The sequence below is a fragment of the Puntigrus tetrazona genome, chromosome 12 (assembly GCF_018831695.1).
Source record: "Puntigrus tetrazona isolate hp1 chromosome 12, ASM1883169v1, whole genome shotgun sequence".
Taxonomy (NCBI): Eukaryota; Metazoa; Chordata; class Actinopteri; order Cypriniformes; family Cyprinidae; genus Puntigrus; species Puntigrus tetrazona.
Genome location: NC_056710.1, coordinates 259,461 through 271,834, shown reverse-complemented (window position 1 = coordinate 271,834; position 12,374 = coordinate 259,461). Strand labels below are relative to the sequence as shown.

The window sequence follows — 12,374 nt, the reverse complement described above, 5'->3', positions numbered from 1 at the left end:
AGGGTTGCTTGGGTAACGTCTACAAGTGTTTCCGGAAACTAATGGTTTGATTTCAGTGGCTTTTATAACAGATCTGAACAGGTTTTTGCTCCTCTAAAACTTTTTGGCTATACAGGCTTTCGGCATATATAGAAAATAATGTAGATACCAGGTGATATGAATAAAAGGGCTGTATGGGTAAGTCTTTTAAATCCAATGCTTGACCACTTATGCATTTATCACTTTCTTTCTCGTGCATCTTTACCGTATCAACTTTCGCGTAACTTAAATGGGTGTGAATAAAATTGATCATTTAAGAAATGCGACGCTGTTTTCTCAACATAAGAGCTTGTCAAAAGGTTCATACTGTATGTCAATTCTGCCGTTGCCAAGAATTAATGATGTGGCACTCGATCCCGTGTCTTCAGGGTATCGTAGCATGATGCTCAGTTCCGTTAAATAAGCTACATTTTTTCAATACTGTACATTCTGACACCACTTATTTTCATGACTTCATAATCTTGAAAGCCTGCATTCCTCTAATTCAGATTTTCCACCTGCAAAGGAAATGTTAAATTAATAATGCACAGGCGGCTCTTTTCCCACGCCATTACAGTGAATGGAGACTAAAATTTTGTGAGCGGCAGAATAATATTAAAGCCATTACTGATACGTCTTGAAAGTGATGTCTGACTCCTCACACTGATTCATTTCAATCTATTCTGTTAAACGGCTGATTCGGTGTGGCCAAATTAACTTAAATATCTAAACTTTCAATATGCCACCAGAATGTCCAAGATGTAGATGAGTAGATGTTTTTTTTTTTTCATCAGAACAGATTTGGAGACGTTAACCATTGCATCACTTGCTCACCGATGGATGCTCAGCGTTGAATGGGTGCCGTCAGAAAGAGAGCGCAAACAGCTGATAAAAACCATCACAATAATCCTCTCCACTCCAGTCCATCAGTTATCATAGGCATTTGTGATCCAGTATTAAGATTTTTACTTCAAACTGTCACTTCCCAGCTGAAGTCACCTTCTCTGAATCAAGATATGTCGTCGGATTTTGATGTGAGAGGACAAAAGGATTATTAATATATAAAAATATATACATTTTTCTTTTTAGAAGCAACCATTTTTCCTTACTGGAACGCAGCTTTCAACTTCATAATATGCTGATTGATGGACCGGAGACCCAACAGTCTTCGTAAGCCGAACAATAGATGTCTGCATATTGTAATATTGTTATCTATGTTTCAATGTTTACTGAAAGTCTGAAATATTAAGGCTGTTAATATAAGGTAAGAATAAGTGGGAATTGGTTTTACATGGACAGAACGATGTTGCTGATTCTCAACACAGCTTTCCAAACGTCAAGTTCAAGCCTATTAAATAAACCATAAATATCTGAGCTGAAGGACAGAGATGGGATTTAACGCCGGCATTTTTGAGAAAATCAATCCGTTAATCATTGAAGTGAATATTTCGGACAGGAAATTGTAGTGTTACACATTTCATTGTTTCAAAGGTATCTGAAATATAATCGAGGGGTGTGAAATCCAGATGGTCTGCTGACTGTTAAATGCGTCTACATCGACCACTAAAGGATCGGGTTCCATTTCAAAGGGGAAAAAAGGACAAAGTGTTCAGGTGACATAAATGTGGGTGTAAACTACTGTCACACATGACCTTTTGTTGTACGTTTTTATTCTTAAATGGATCATGTCATTGTTCAGAAATTCTTTCGTACGATTAATCAAAATGTTCTTTCAGCGAGAGTGTGCGATTTCTGTAAGGCGATATTAGCACTATTGATCTTCAATTGAAATATGATCTTATTACAGTGCTGTTGGGTAACAACAAAGTAGTTACAATATTATAAAACAGATCATAATAACATGTTTTTTTCTTTTGCAATTACCATAACATGGTTATTTTCCTTCATTTTAACCACAACAACAACATTTTGTTACTTGACATGCAAATGCTGACTGACGTAAAATACATTTTTTAATTCATTAATTTAGGTTTTTTAGCTATTTTCTAAGGCAACCCTTTATATTTCACATTTAAGACGGAGGAATACAATAATGAACTAAATAAAAATGTAATAAAAATGAATAACAGCTACATGGAAATAAAAATAAATAAATAAAAATAAAGATTTATCTAAAATTAAACTGAAAACAGAAAATACAAAAATGCATGAAAAAAAACATTATTATTAATGACACTAAATAGCCATATAATGTTTAGAAATATTATACTTATTTACTATAATATTTTTAAATATTATTTATATATATATATATATATATATACATACATTTATATATAAATATAAATATATATTTTTAAATAATATTTATGTGAGTATTTGTTGGGATGTCATGACTCTATGTCTTTCAGACGTTTCTGTCATGTTATGTCAGGTTCAAACAATGCTGTTTTCATTGCATGACAAAAACTGTGCGTTTAGCAGTTTTGGAATGGCATGAACAACAATAAATCATATTTTTTGAATGCAAGAAGCACGCATCGTGTTTCAATGCCGCTGGTGTGAAAATAGTGCATCGAAACATTGCCTCCACTGTCCTGTCTAGTTTTGAGCAGTCTTCCTTTATTAAAAAAAAAAATTCATTAATTGCTAAAGAATCTTACTGTTAAAAAATATAATGCATGCATATATTAATGCGTAGATACCAACGATGCATTTATTGTAGGTCAAATGCTCAAATGCATTGTGTGACATTTTTTTTATTTTGCACAAACACACACACACACACACACACACACACACACACACACACACACACATCTGTTATTTCTGACCTTATTACAATGTCTATAACGCTAAGCAGCCTTTTTTATCTCATTATCTGTGCTTTGTTCTGAACTCTGCCTCTTGGACGCATCCTGGATTGTTTTCAAGCTAGTTTCTCTTAAAATCCATTTGTGCAGACAAACTGTTGCTGCAGAGAATTCCATTTTCCGTTCGGTTTTGCCTGAAGACAAAAGTGAAACAGTAGCTAGCCTTTCCAGATGACAAAGTGTTCCTGTAGCGATACCGAAGGTGTGTCTAAGTGAAGTTTGAACATTCCATTTCTAATGATGTTAATTAATACAGTGACAGAAGCCCAACACTCTCACATGAGTTTGAAATATTACAACAAAGTCACCTCAGTCCCCTTTGAATTTCATATAAAAATGGCGGCCGACTTTAATCGACTCCTCCCTGTCTTTCACCGCAGACCGAGACACATTACGTATGTTTATCGATTGATTGTTACAGTGTCTGCATATGTGCCATTCTTTTTCATAAATCCAGTTTACAAAATATTGTGGAGCAATCGGTTCCCCATCTACTGCTAATTTTTGCTGCGCTCAGCCTTCATCCCACCACAGCTTCCTCTGGCGAAAACGAAGCCTTAACAAATATGATTGCACAATTTATAATACATGTCGCCATTTTCATTTGAAATTGTGCTTTTCAATTTACGTTTACTTTTACTACTCAATGTTATGCACAGTGGAATGTATATATTTTACAGGAATGAATATATTACAGCCTACCCTCATTGATGACTAAAATAAAAACCAATAGAATTGCCCAACATTTTTAACTAAAACCTAGTTAACAAACAAATAAAAATATTTCATGGTACAAACATTTATCATTATCAGTGATTAAATGGCAGAGTTTGCTCAGTCTTTTATATCTGTATCGACACCAAAGCTAAAATGATCTGATACTTTGAGAGTCTTGAATCTTGACAGGTGCTTCTTTTAATGAGGCTTTTCTGCATTGTGATATCATGTGGAGTGCATCAGTGGTTGGAATTGCATTTGTACAAGACATTTTAGAACCAGACAAAAATGCATCACCCACATATTTATTAAAATTTCCCAGCAAAATTATTTTCAGGTTTTGTGAACATATGCAACGGCCTTGAACAATGCCCTGGAGTTTTGAACCTATGCCCTGCTGTGAGCTAATGCCCCCATGTGGATCCCACTTGTCATCACAGCTAAAGATCATACAGACCGGAGACAGAATGCAGTATATCTCATGCCTTCATGACATAAATTCATCAATTTAGACAAAACTTGTGAAAAGAAATAGCCGCAGATATAGGAAATATAGGAACAAAGTCAAATGCAATGCGATAAAATAAAAAATGCATTGGAGTGACAGTAAAAACAATAAATAATACATTTGCATAATTAAAATCTACTTAATTTATCTTAAAAAAAGCCTAAAAATAATTAATTTGAATATATTTATACATTAAACTTGCATAGATCAAAATACGAAACAATAAGTAATAATTGGATATTAGATATCACTTCAAGTGCTTTGGGACAGTCTGTAAAAAATAAGGCAGATGACTTCTTGTTGTATTATTGCAAGAGGCACTATATAAGGACGCCTGAAGGAAGCAGTAATATGATGAACAGTAACCAAGATGAAGCGTTCATCTGCAAGGCTCCGTTCAGGTCACAGTTGCAATCTCCTTTGTGACGCGGGTTGGAGGGAAGTGCGGTTGGAGACGGTTCTGGACACTTCATCCAATCGATTGCCGTTGATTTGTGAACGACGTTGTCTTGGTCCATTCCTCCGCTCTTCAGAATCCAATATGAGTTGTCCTTGAAGAAATAGGCATCTCCTGAGGGGTTAAGAAATAAACTGTGACTAAAACTGTGTACCAGCGTTGTGTCATGCTGCATTCAATATTTTAAAGCTACATTAATGCTATAGATTGAATGTTTACGTTTACTTTCCTGGTGTCTTCTGCATTACATATTATATAATGAGTGAAGAAGATAATGCTAAAAATAGCGGTTGATATTAAGTGTGTCATTAGTATAACTATTCTGATCGACTGAATAACCACTGACACAAAGCGAAATCCCAGTAAAAGAGATTCATCTGAAAGGTATATTTATTCTATGACTTTTATGCAGAAATTGGAATACATTTTGAGTCTGAAATCTGTATTGAATTATTAATTCATTATCAAATAATACCCCATATGTTGCAGTACAATCAGTATTATGTGACCCCGGAGCACGAAAACTTAAATCAGTGGGGTATATTTGTAGCAATAGCCAAAATATATTGTATAGGGCAAGATTCTAGATTTTTCTTTTACGCCAAAAATCATTAGGGCATTGAGTTAGGATCATATTCTTTAATGATATTTTGTAAATTTCCTACTTTTAATATATCAAAGCTAATTTTTATTAGGAAAATGCATGGCTAAGAACGTAATTTGGACAACTTCGAAAGCCATTTTGTCAGTATTTAGATATTTTTGCACGCTCAGATTGCAGATTTTTTTTTTTTAATTTACCCTTATTGTGGGTTATATAGGTTTTGTGGTACGGGTCACACACACACACACACACACACACACACACATATATATATAAAAATTTTAGCACTTCCTAAATAAAGTGGGTTTTTTGAATGGGTTTTTGGTTAAATGTCTGCAATAAGATCTGTGTTGAACACAAACTCTAGATATCTCAAAACATTATGCAGTGCTCTATACTGAACAGAGTCTCGAAGGTAAAGTAACAAACTTTCTCTCCATTACCCTCTCCCCAGGTGATGATGTCATCGGGGTTACTGGGCACGCCCTTCCAGCGGGCGGAGTTTCTGGGATAATCTGCATCTGGGCGGTACCTCCCAGACTCCAGGCCTTCAGAGAACCTCCAGAACTCTCCGCCGCTGAAGATGTAGGTCTTTCCGTTGTGAGCCCAAATGAAGACGGCGTCCACCCTCTTCACCTCTTTTCCGTCATGAGAGACCAGCCCCCAGTCTGACAGCGGACGTGGGTATCCAGAAAGCGCCACGGTGTCTTGAAATACCCAGTACTGCGAGCCTGTGTGGAAAAATGTACGCATTCACTTACAGAAATGTGCTTTCTCAAATTGATTTGCCCTTCCGTTGTGCCCTACTTCAGCAAAATAAAACTAACCAATGAAGAAGATGATCCTGCTATCTTTCTTTCTTTCATAAACGGCGTCTATCTTGTTAGTGCCGGGAGGAAGACCCATCCAGAAGTTTTTTATGAGAGCAGGGTGAAAGGACACAAGAGAGCCAGACCGTTGGATTCGCCAGAAGTACGGACCTAGAGCAAAAGGAACGAAACCAAACGTCTGTGCCACATAATTTCGTAATTAAGTAGATTTAATTGCTCTTACTGATTTCCATATTTGCATTTCTGGAAATTTGCAAAAATGACTACATATTGCAGTTGTACTGTATTCACCCGGTGTCTTGCGTTAAAACACTGGCTTAAATATGGAAGTGGCGTTAACTAGATCAACTAGATTTGGCTTCCCGAAAAACAGTCATTCGATTTTACCTTTAAAAAAGAAAACTTCTCCTCTGATGTTTGCCACTGCATCAAAACCTCCTTCACAGCGATTCTGGGCTGACGGATCAGGTCTAGACAAAAGACACAGAGGTCATTAACACTTTTAATTTGTTGTTATTGGGTGCTGGAGAAGTGTGTAACCATGCAGAACCTGATTCTCCCAAGTTCGACGTGCTCCTTCATCAACATCTTTGTTAACCCTGGAACAGCATTAGCCAATCAGATATGAAGAACCAGTTTATAGTTCAGTTAAAATCAGTGTCATTCATCTGTCACATTCTTTGATTTTAGGCTTTACTCATGGGTAAGGTTAGGTTTAGGGGTAGAGATATGGTTAAAATTAAATCTTTGGATTAAACTGTCATTCCAGGGTCAACAAAATATGTTCAGGACGTGCTATCAAACATTCAAAAAGTATCTTCTGCTCACCAAGGCTGCATTTATTTGATACAGTAAAAACAGCAATGTTGTGGAAGATTGTTACATTTTTACAAATAACTGTTTATTCTTGCCAAGCTGAATTTTCAGCATCACCACTCCAGCCTTCAGTGTCACGTGATCTTTCGAAACAGTTCTGCTGCTTCATATTTTTGTGGAAATAGTTCATTTTTTCCAGAACAATAGAAAGGCATAGCACAACGTCACAGACTCCGGCCGTTTCTCAAACGTCGCATTTGTAGTCTGCATACGTCATAAAGAAGATCTTGTTTTAGAATATTCGCAGTTATAAATTTGATCATTATCGTTAAGTAAGTGTAACTTCTTGTATATACGGGTGTTTGGTTTTCGTCGCGTCCTTATTTGGTCCTTCCTGTTCCCGTCCTCATTTAGTGATAATTAGTTTATCAGTTTCCACCTGTGTCTGTCCACCTGTTTTAGTTCTCCCTGATTGTCTCCCCAGTGTTTAAAAGCCTGTTTTGTTAAGCCCTTAATGTAGCTAAAGGAGCTAAATTTATATGCCGTTTGACTGATCTTTTATAACATGAAGGTCTTTACTGTCAGTTTTGCTCAGTTAAATGTGGCCTTTGTAGAACAAATGCGATTGTCTCACTGACCTCAAACATCTTTGTCTTGGAAATCATGACTTACTTTGATGGTATTTTGGGTCGAGGTGGGCTCGGCGGTTTGGGTAACTGTGTTGTAGGATGATCTGGAGGAGGTGTTGATTTGCTTCTCTTTCCTGTCAAGACACAAACAAAAACCGCGGTGTCGAAATTAAATGCGGTCAGCTTTTCAGACAATGATTCATATCTTATCTGATGAATAAAAAAAGAGCTACACTTGCGCTTTAATTTTACATTCAAGAGATGGATTCAAAGTGACACGAAAGTGAGCGCAATATAGTTATATCTGGGTGATCTACTAGATCTTACAAACACCAGATCAGGTTGACTAAAGCTTCTGAACGTGCTCCTACCGTAGATGGATTGAATGGCGTTGCGGTCATCTTCTGGAAGGATGTAGGATGTGAAGTGTCCGACAGGACCGTTGTAGTACGGCTGCATGATGGACGGATTAGAGGAGGAATGAGAGAGACCCAGGGCATGACCGAATTCATGCACAGCCACGGCAAACAAATCGGTGCCACTGTCATATTCTAAACAGATTGAGAGGATAAAAAGAAGAGCTCTTCATTTATGCATGAGAACATTTATAAGTGGGTGATCCGTCAAATGAGGCACCTTTTGGCTGCTTAAAAGCAAGGCAAACCTCTTCGAACTGCTTTTCATCTATGTAAACGACTTTAAATGTTTCAAAAAGAAAATAAAAATGGCATGCACTATATAACAGTAATGACATTTCTTTTGGATAAGTTATAGCTAGCGGTACACCAATACTAAGCGTGGAAATGAGAGCAATATTTATTTCTGGAAAAATGTCATTGCATATGTAAAGTCAAAACTTTGGGAGCAATTAATGCTGTAAAACTTATAAATGATAAATTTTACAGTTTGTTATTATAACATATCGGGGTTCCAAAGAGAATATTAATATTGCATTAATAAAAATAATATTAATTTAACTTTGACTATAGGAGAAGTGTCAAATCTAAACTAAACTGAATTGGATAATGATAATAATTTGCAACACTGATCCGAATTGAAACAAGATATGAAACTACTACCTTCTATAGAGCTGCTTTACATCTAAAAACTGAATTGATGAATTATACAACATAGACGCTGCTAGTTTCCCGTTTATGAATATGAAACGCATGCTTTAAAGCATTTTTCCTCTGTGGAATAATCAAGCAGAAAAATGTCTAAATGCCAGATTAGCGAGTCTGATTAATCCATAAATACAATGTAACCATCAGGACAGTCATTCATATATTAATCACTGACTGAATATTTAATAAAGTCTCTTGCCTGAGGAGGTCCAGTTCTCCTCGTCGTCGAAATGCGTATCCCCAGCAATATCATTCTCCCCTGGGAAGAAGGCATGAGCAAGCGTTCCTCCTTTCCCGTCGAATGGATACCCGTCATCATGGAGAGAGCGAGCAAAAGAGATCTTGATATCAGCTCTGTCCTGCTCTCTCGAGGATGAAGCATGAAAATTAAGGTCGGTCACATCACTCCAGGCTTTGAAGGCATAGGTTATTATAGTCTTCACGTCACTTGGTTGGAGGTACGGAGGGAGAGATGGGTAATTCTGGATGCTAATAGGACAAAGAGGAACAAAGACAAAGTCAGCGGCTGGGGTTATCGTACACGACTTTGGGGTTTGTTTAAAAATGCAGACCTCCACGTGAGGTCCGATTTTTTCCAGCGAAGCCCAGTGGTCGCGTATCTTTTTTTCCTCCTCCGCTTTTTCAGCGTGTCCTCAGAGCCTATAATGTCCGGCAGCGAACACCGCGGCGTGTTCATCAGTTTCAGGGTGTCACTGTCTGAGAAGCACAGCGCAGAAGGACCCAGATCAATATATAGACCTTAGAGATCCAGAGCCCATCGCAATACTCGAAATAAAAACCCATAAATAATTCTTTCTCTAGACGCGTATCGACAAAACCATTTACAAGCCACCAGCTGAGGAAAAAGTCACTTTAAATCTCTCCATTACATGAAGAATTGAAAACCAAAGGGGAAATCTACACTGCAGAAGAGAAAAAAGACTTGTGAAACAATGGCATTAGAACATTTCCTGCATGCGTTTTATTTACCGAGTTTGCCTGTGGCTTTGAGGCCAGCGAAACGCTGCATTTCTTTGATTGCTCTCTCAATGCCTTCTTTAGTCTGCAGCTTTCCTGTGCGGGGGTCCGGAGGGGGCAGATATCCATACCTGCTTAACCAGTCCTAACGAATGCATGCGAAAAATGTTAGTTCAACTCCAAATGCAAAATACACCTTTTAATATTATATATTTTGTTATGTTTTCAACTTGAAAAAAAAAAGCAACACAGCCTGTCCGAAAAATCATTCAGTCAATAGCATTTGTAAGCCTACTGGAGACTTTCAAAATGTCTTTTACCAAATTTTGATCATTTTTCCATGTTGAAAAGGCTGGATAGGTATGTCTTGAAGTTGGGATGCTGGTCCTTCTGGTCTTAGCTCCTTAGCTGGTCTTTTGCTGGTTTAAGTCTGTCTTTTTCTGGTTTATACTGATCTTTTGTTGGTTTATGTCTGTCTTTTTCTGGTTTATCCTGGTCTTTTGCTAGTCTAAGTCTGTCTTTTTCTGGTTTATCCTGATCTTTTGCTAGTCTATGCTGTCTTTTTATGGTTTATCCTGGTCTTTTGCTGGTTTATGCTGGTTGGAACAGCTAAGAACCAACACATGACCAGGTAAAAAAAACAGCATCCCAGCCTCAAAACATACCCGCTGGCTTTTTTAAAGAGGGTTAGAAGGTCGAGAGGCGTTTTACACAATTATGCGGAAATTAGGAAATTGCTAGCAATCTTTTCTCTGATGCAGCCTTTTTTGGAAAGATAAAACAAATGCTTGCAAGTAAAAATGTACAATTTTATTTGTATCAGAAAACTGATTAGTTATTATTATTCTTAGGTTTTTGTATTATTTTTGTCATCCTGACCTAAAAATCTACACCATGTTGACGTTAGAGGCTGTGACGTAGCCTATATAGAATACTCTACTTAGTATACTGTGTCCTGATTCTATGAGAAGACGCATCTGTTAAATCTTTCACGACTCTGTGTGTATTTTCTTCGACAGACGTTTCAGACTGAGATTTCCTGCAGTAAATTACTGCACGCTCACAGATTTTCGACACTTTTTTTTATCACAAATCGTGTGATTGATGTGGCGCGTTAAAGATCTAATCACACTTTTTGTGTTAACAGGGTTAACAGACACACTGACTTTTATTTTCTCCATTTCATGACAAGTGTAAGCGTTGGGTTAACAGTTTAAACGGTTTTAAGTCTTCTGTTTATTCCACACCTCACACAGATGAATAATGAAGAGAATCAAACTGTTTACTACTGCTTGTCACTAGAATACATAAGTATGGTTAAATCCACAATTTAAGCTCATATTCGTGTTTCGTGACTCATTTCGGCCCCTGCACGTTCCTCTTATCTTCGTAAAAAAAATTCCACCGATTGCTAAACTTAAATCTGGCACACGGGGATTTTACACACACGAAAGTATGCTCACATATGCGCATCCAAAACAATACATGCATTACATGGTACGGTGTTCGTTTTCCTATTTATTAAAATATATAACTATAGTATAGCAGAGTAAAGCTCATCTTACCACACCCCGAGAGTACTGGTCCGGCATCGGAGCCAAATCAACCGGAGAGATAAACACAAGCACAGTGCAGGTCAGGTAAACCAACCAAAGACATCCTGAGAAAGTCATCTGCCCGGACGGAATAAAAATAAATAACAGCCACTGGAAATTAAAAGGATCTGCTTTTATTCTAAGGGTAATGTAGCTTACATTCTCATACCGTTATATGCGTTTCTCTTGCTACTTCAGTTTATCCCTCTAAGGACTAGGCAGGGCAAAGACCAATCGATGAGTCTCTCTCTCTCTCTCTCTCTCTCTCTCTCTCTCCTCTCCCTTTCTCTGTTTGTATATTCTGAACAATCTCTATAAGAACCTCTTACTTCCTGCTGACTCAAAAAAACCATTACTTAACTGCATTACATGCACGTAATTAATATTAACATCAATTATTAAATTCTGCCTTTATTCAAGTTAAACTTTGCAATTTTTCCATGTTGCATGACATAAATCAGTCTAAAAACCACAAAACCAACGAACGAGGTAAAGGTGCAGTCACACCCTTAACTGAAAGGAACCGGACGTTCAAACCTTGCTAAACCGTTACACCACTCGCATGGCTTTATTTCTTAAGAAATGTGACCCTCAGTAAAGCACACAACCCCAAAAAACTTCACTCTTTCATCTGCAATATTTTATAAATCCCCTTTTAAAATCAATAGTGAAAATGCATTATCACTAAGGTGCTTTTTACAACTGAGGCATCACTGACTTTAAAATAATAATACCTAAAACAGGATTGTGTGACAGGAAGTAGTGGCAGGAAGAAAAGATCACAGGGGAGCAGGAAATTTACAGATGCATGCGCGCGTGTGTGTGTGCGTGTGTGTGAGTGTGTGTGTGTGTGTGTGTGTGTGTGTGTGTGTGTGTTTTAAGAAGGAAGATAGGAGGCTGATTTTACTTTGAAGTGTATGGCCCCCTGTATTTAACAGAAGTTCAAACATCTGATGATGATGCAAAGTCATGCGGTTTTGTAACACTCTTCTTGTCATAGGACAAATTTCAACATATTTCTCAAGGTATGTCAGACGCATAAACATGTGGTAGGCGACGAAAAAACAGGACATTGATTAGCAATATTAGTGATGCGACACCGAGAACGATATCGCATACGATGTCGAGGCGGTCACTGTACCGTTACTTGGTGAAGGCTGCTGAACGCGAAGAAGTTATTTAAAAAGAAAAGGCCCACGCTCCACCACAGAGTCATTGCTCATGCTCACACATCATGAGAAGCTGCTTGGTTTAAAATAGACTT

At 37.4% G+C, this 12,374-nt stretch overlaps 1 protein-coding gene across 2 annotated transcripts; it reads right to left on the bottom strand.

Moving 5' to 3' along the window:
- Positions 1-3,858: 3,858 nt before the first annotated feature.
- mmp25b (matrix metallopeptidase 25b) lies at positions 3,859-11,401 on the bottom strand. Of its 2 annotated transcripts, none has more exons than XM_043253055.1 (11): positions 11,280-11,401; positions 11,081-11,188; positions 9,528-9,660; positions 9,110-9,254; positions 8,737-9,026; positions 7,785-7,964; positions 7,457-7,547; positions 6,356-6,438; positions 5,966-6,118; positions 5,582-5,869; positions 3,859-4,648 (listed from the first exon to the last, which is right to left on the bottom strand). In XM_043253055.1, the coding sequence occupies exons 2-11, from the start codon at positions 11,186-11,188 to the stop codon at positions 4,398-4,400; spliced, it is 1,722 nt and encodes a 573-aa protein (XP_043108990.1). In that variant the 5' UTR covers positions 11,280-11,401; the 3' UTR covers positions 3,859-4,397. The 2 variants fall into 2 exon arrangements, with proteins under 2 accessions (XP_043108990.1, XP_043108992.1); XM_043253057.1 differs by having other exon boundaries at positions 11,270-11,382.
- Between the last annotated feature and the right edge of the window lie 973 nt (positions 11,402-12,374).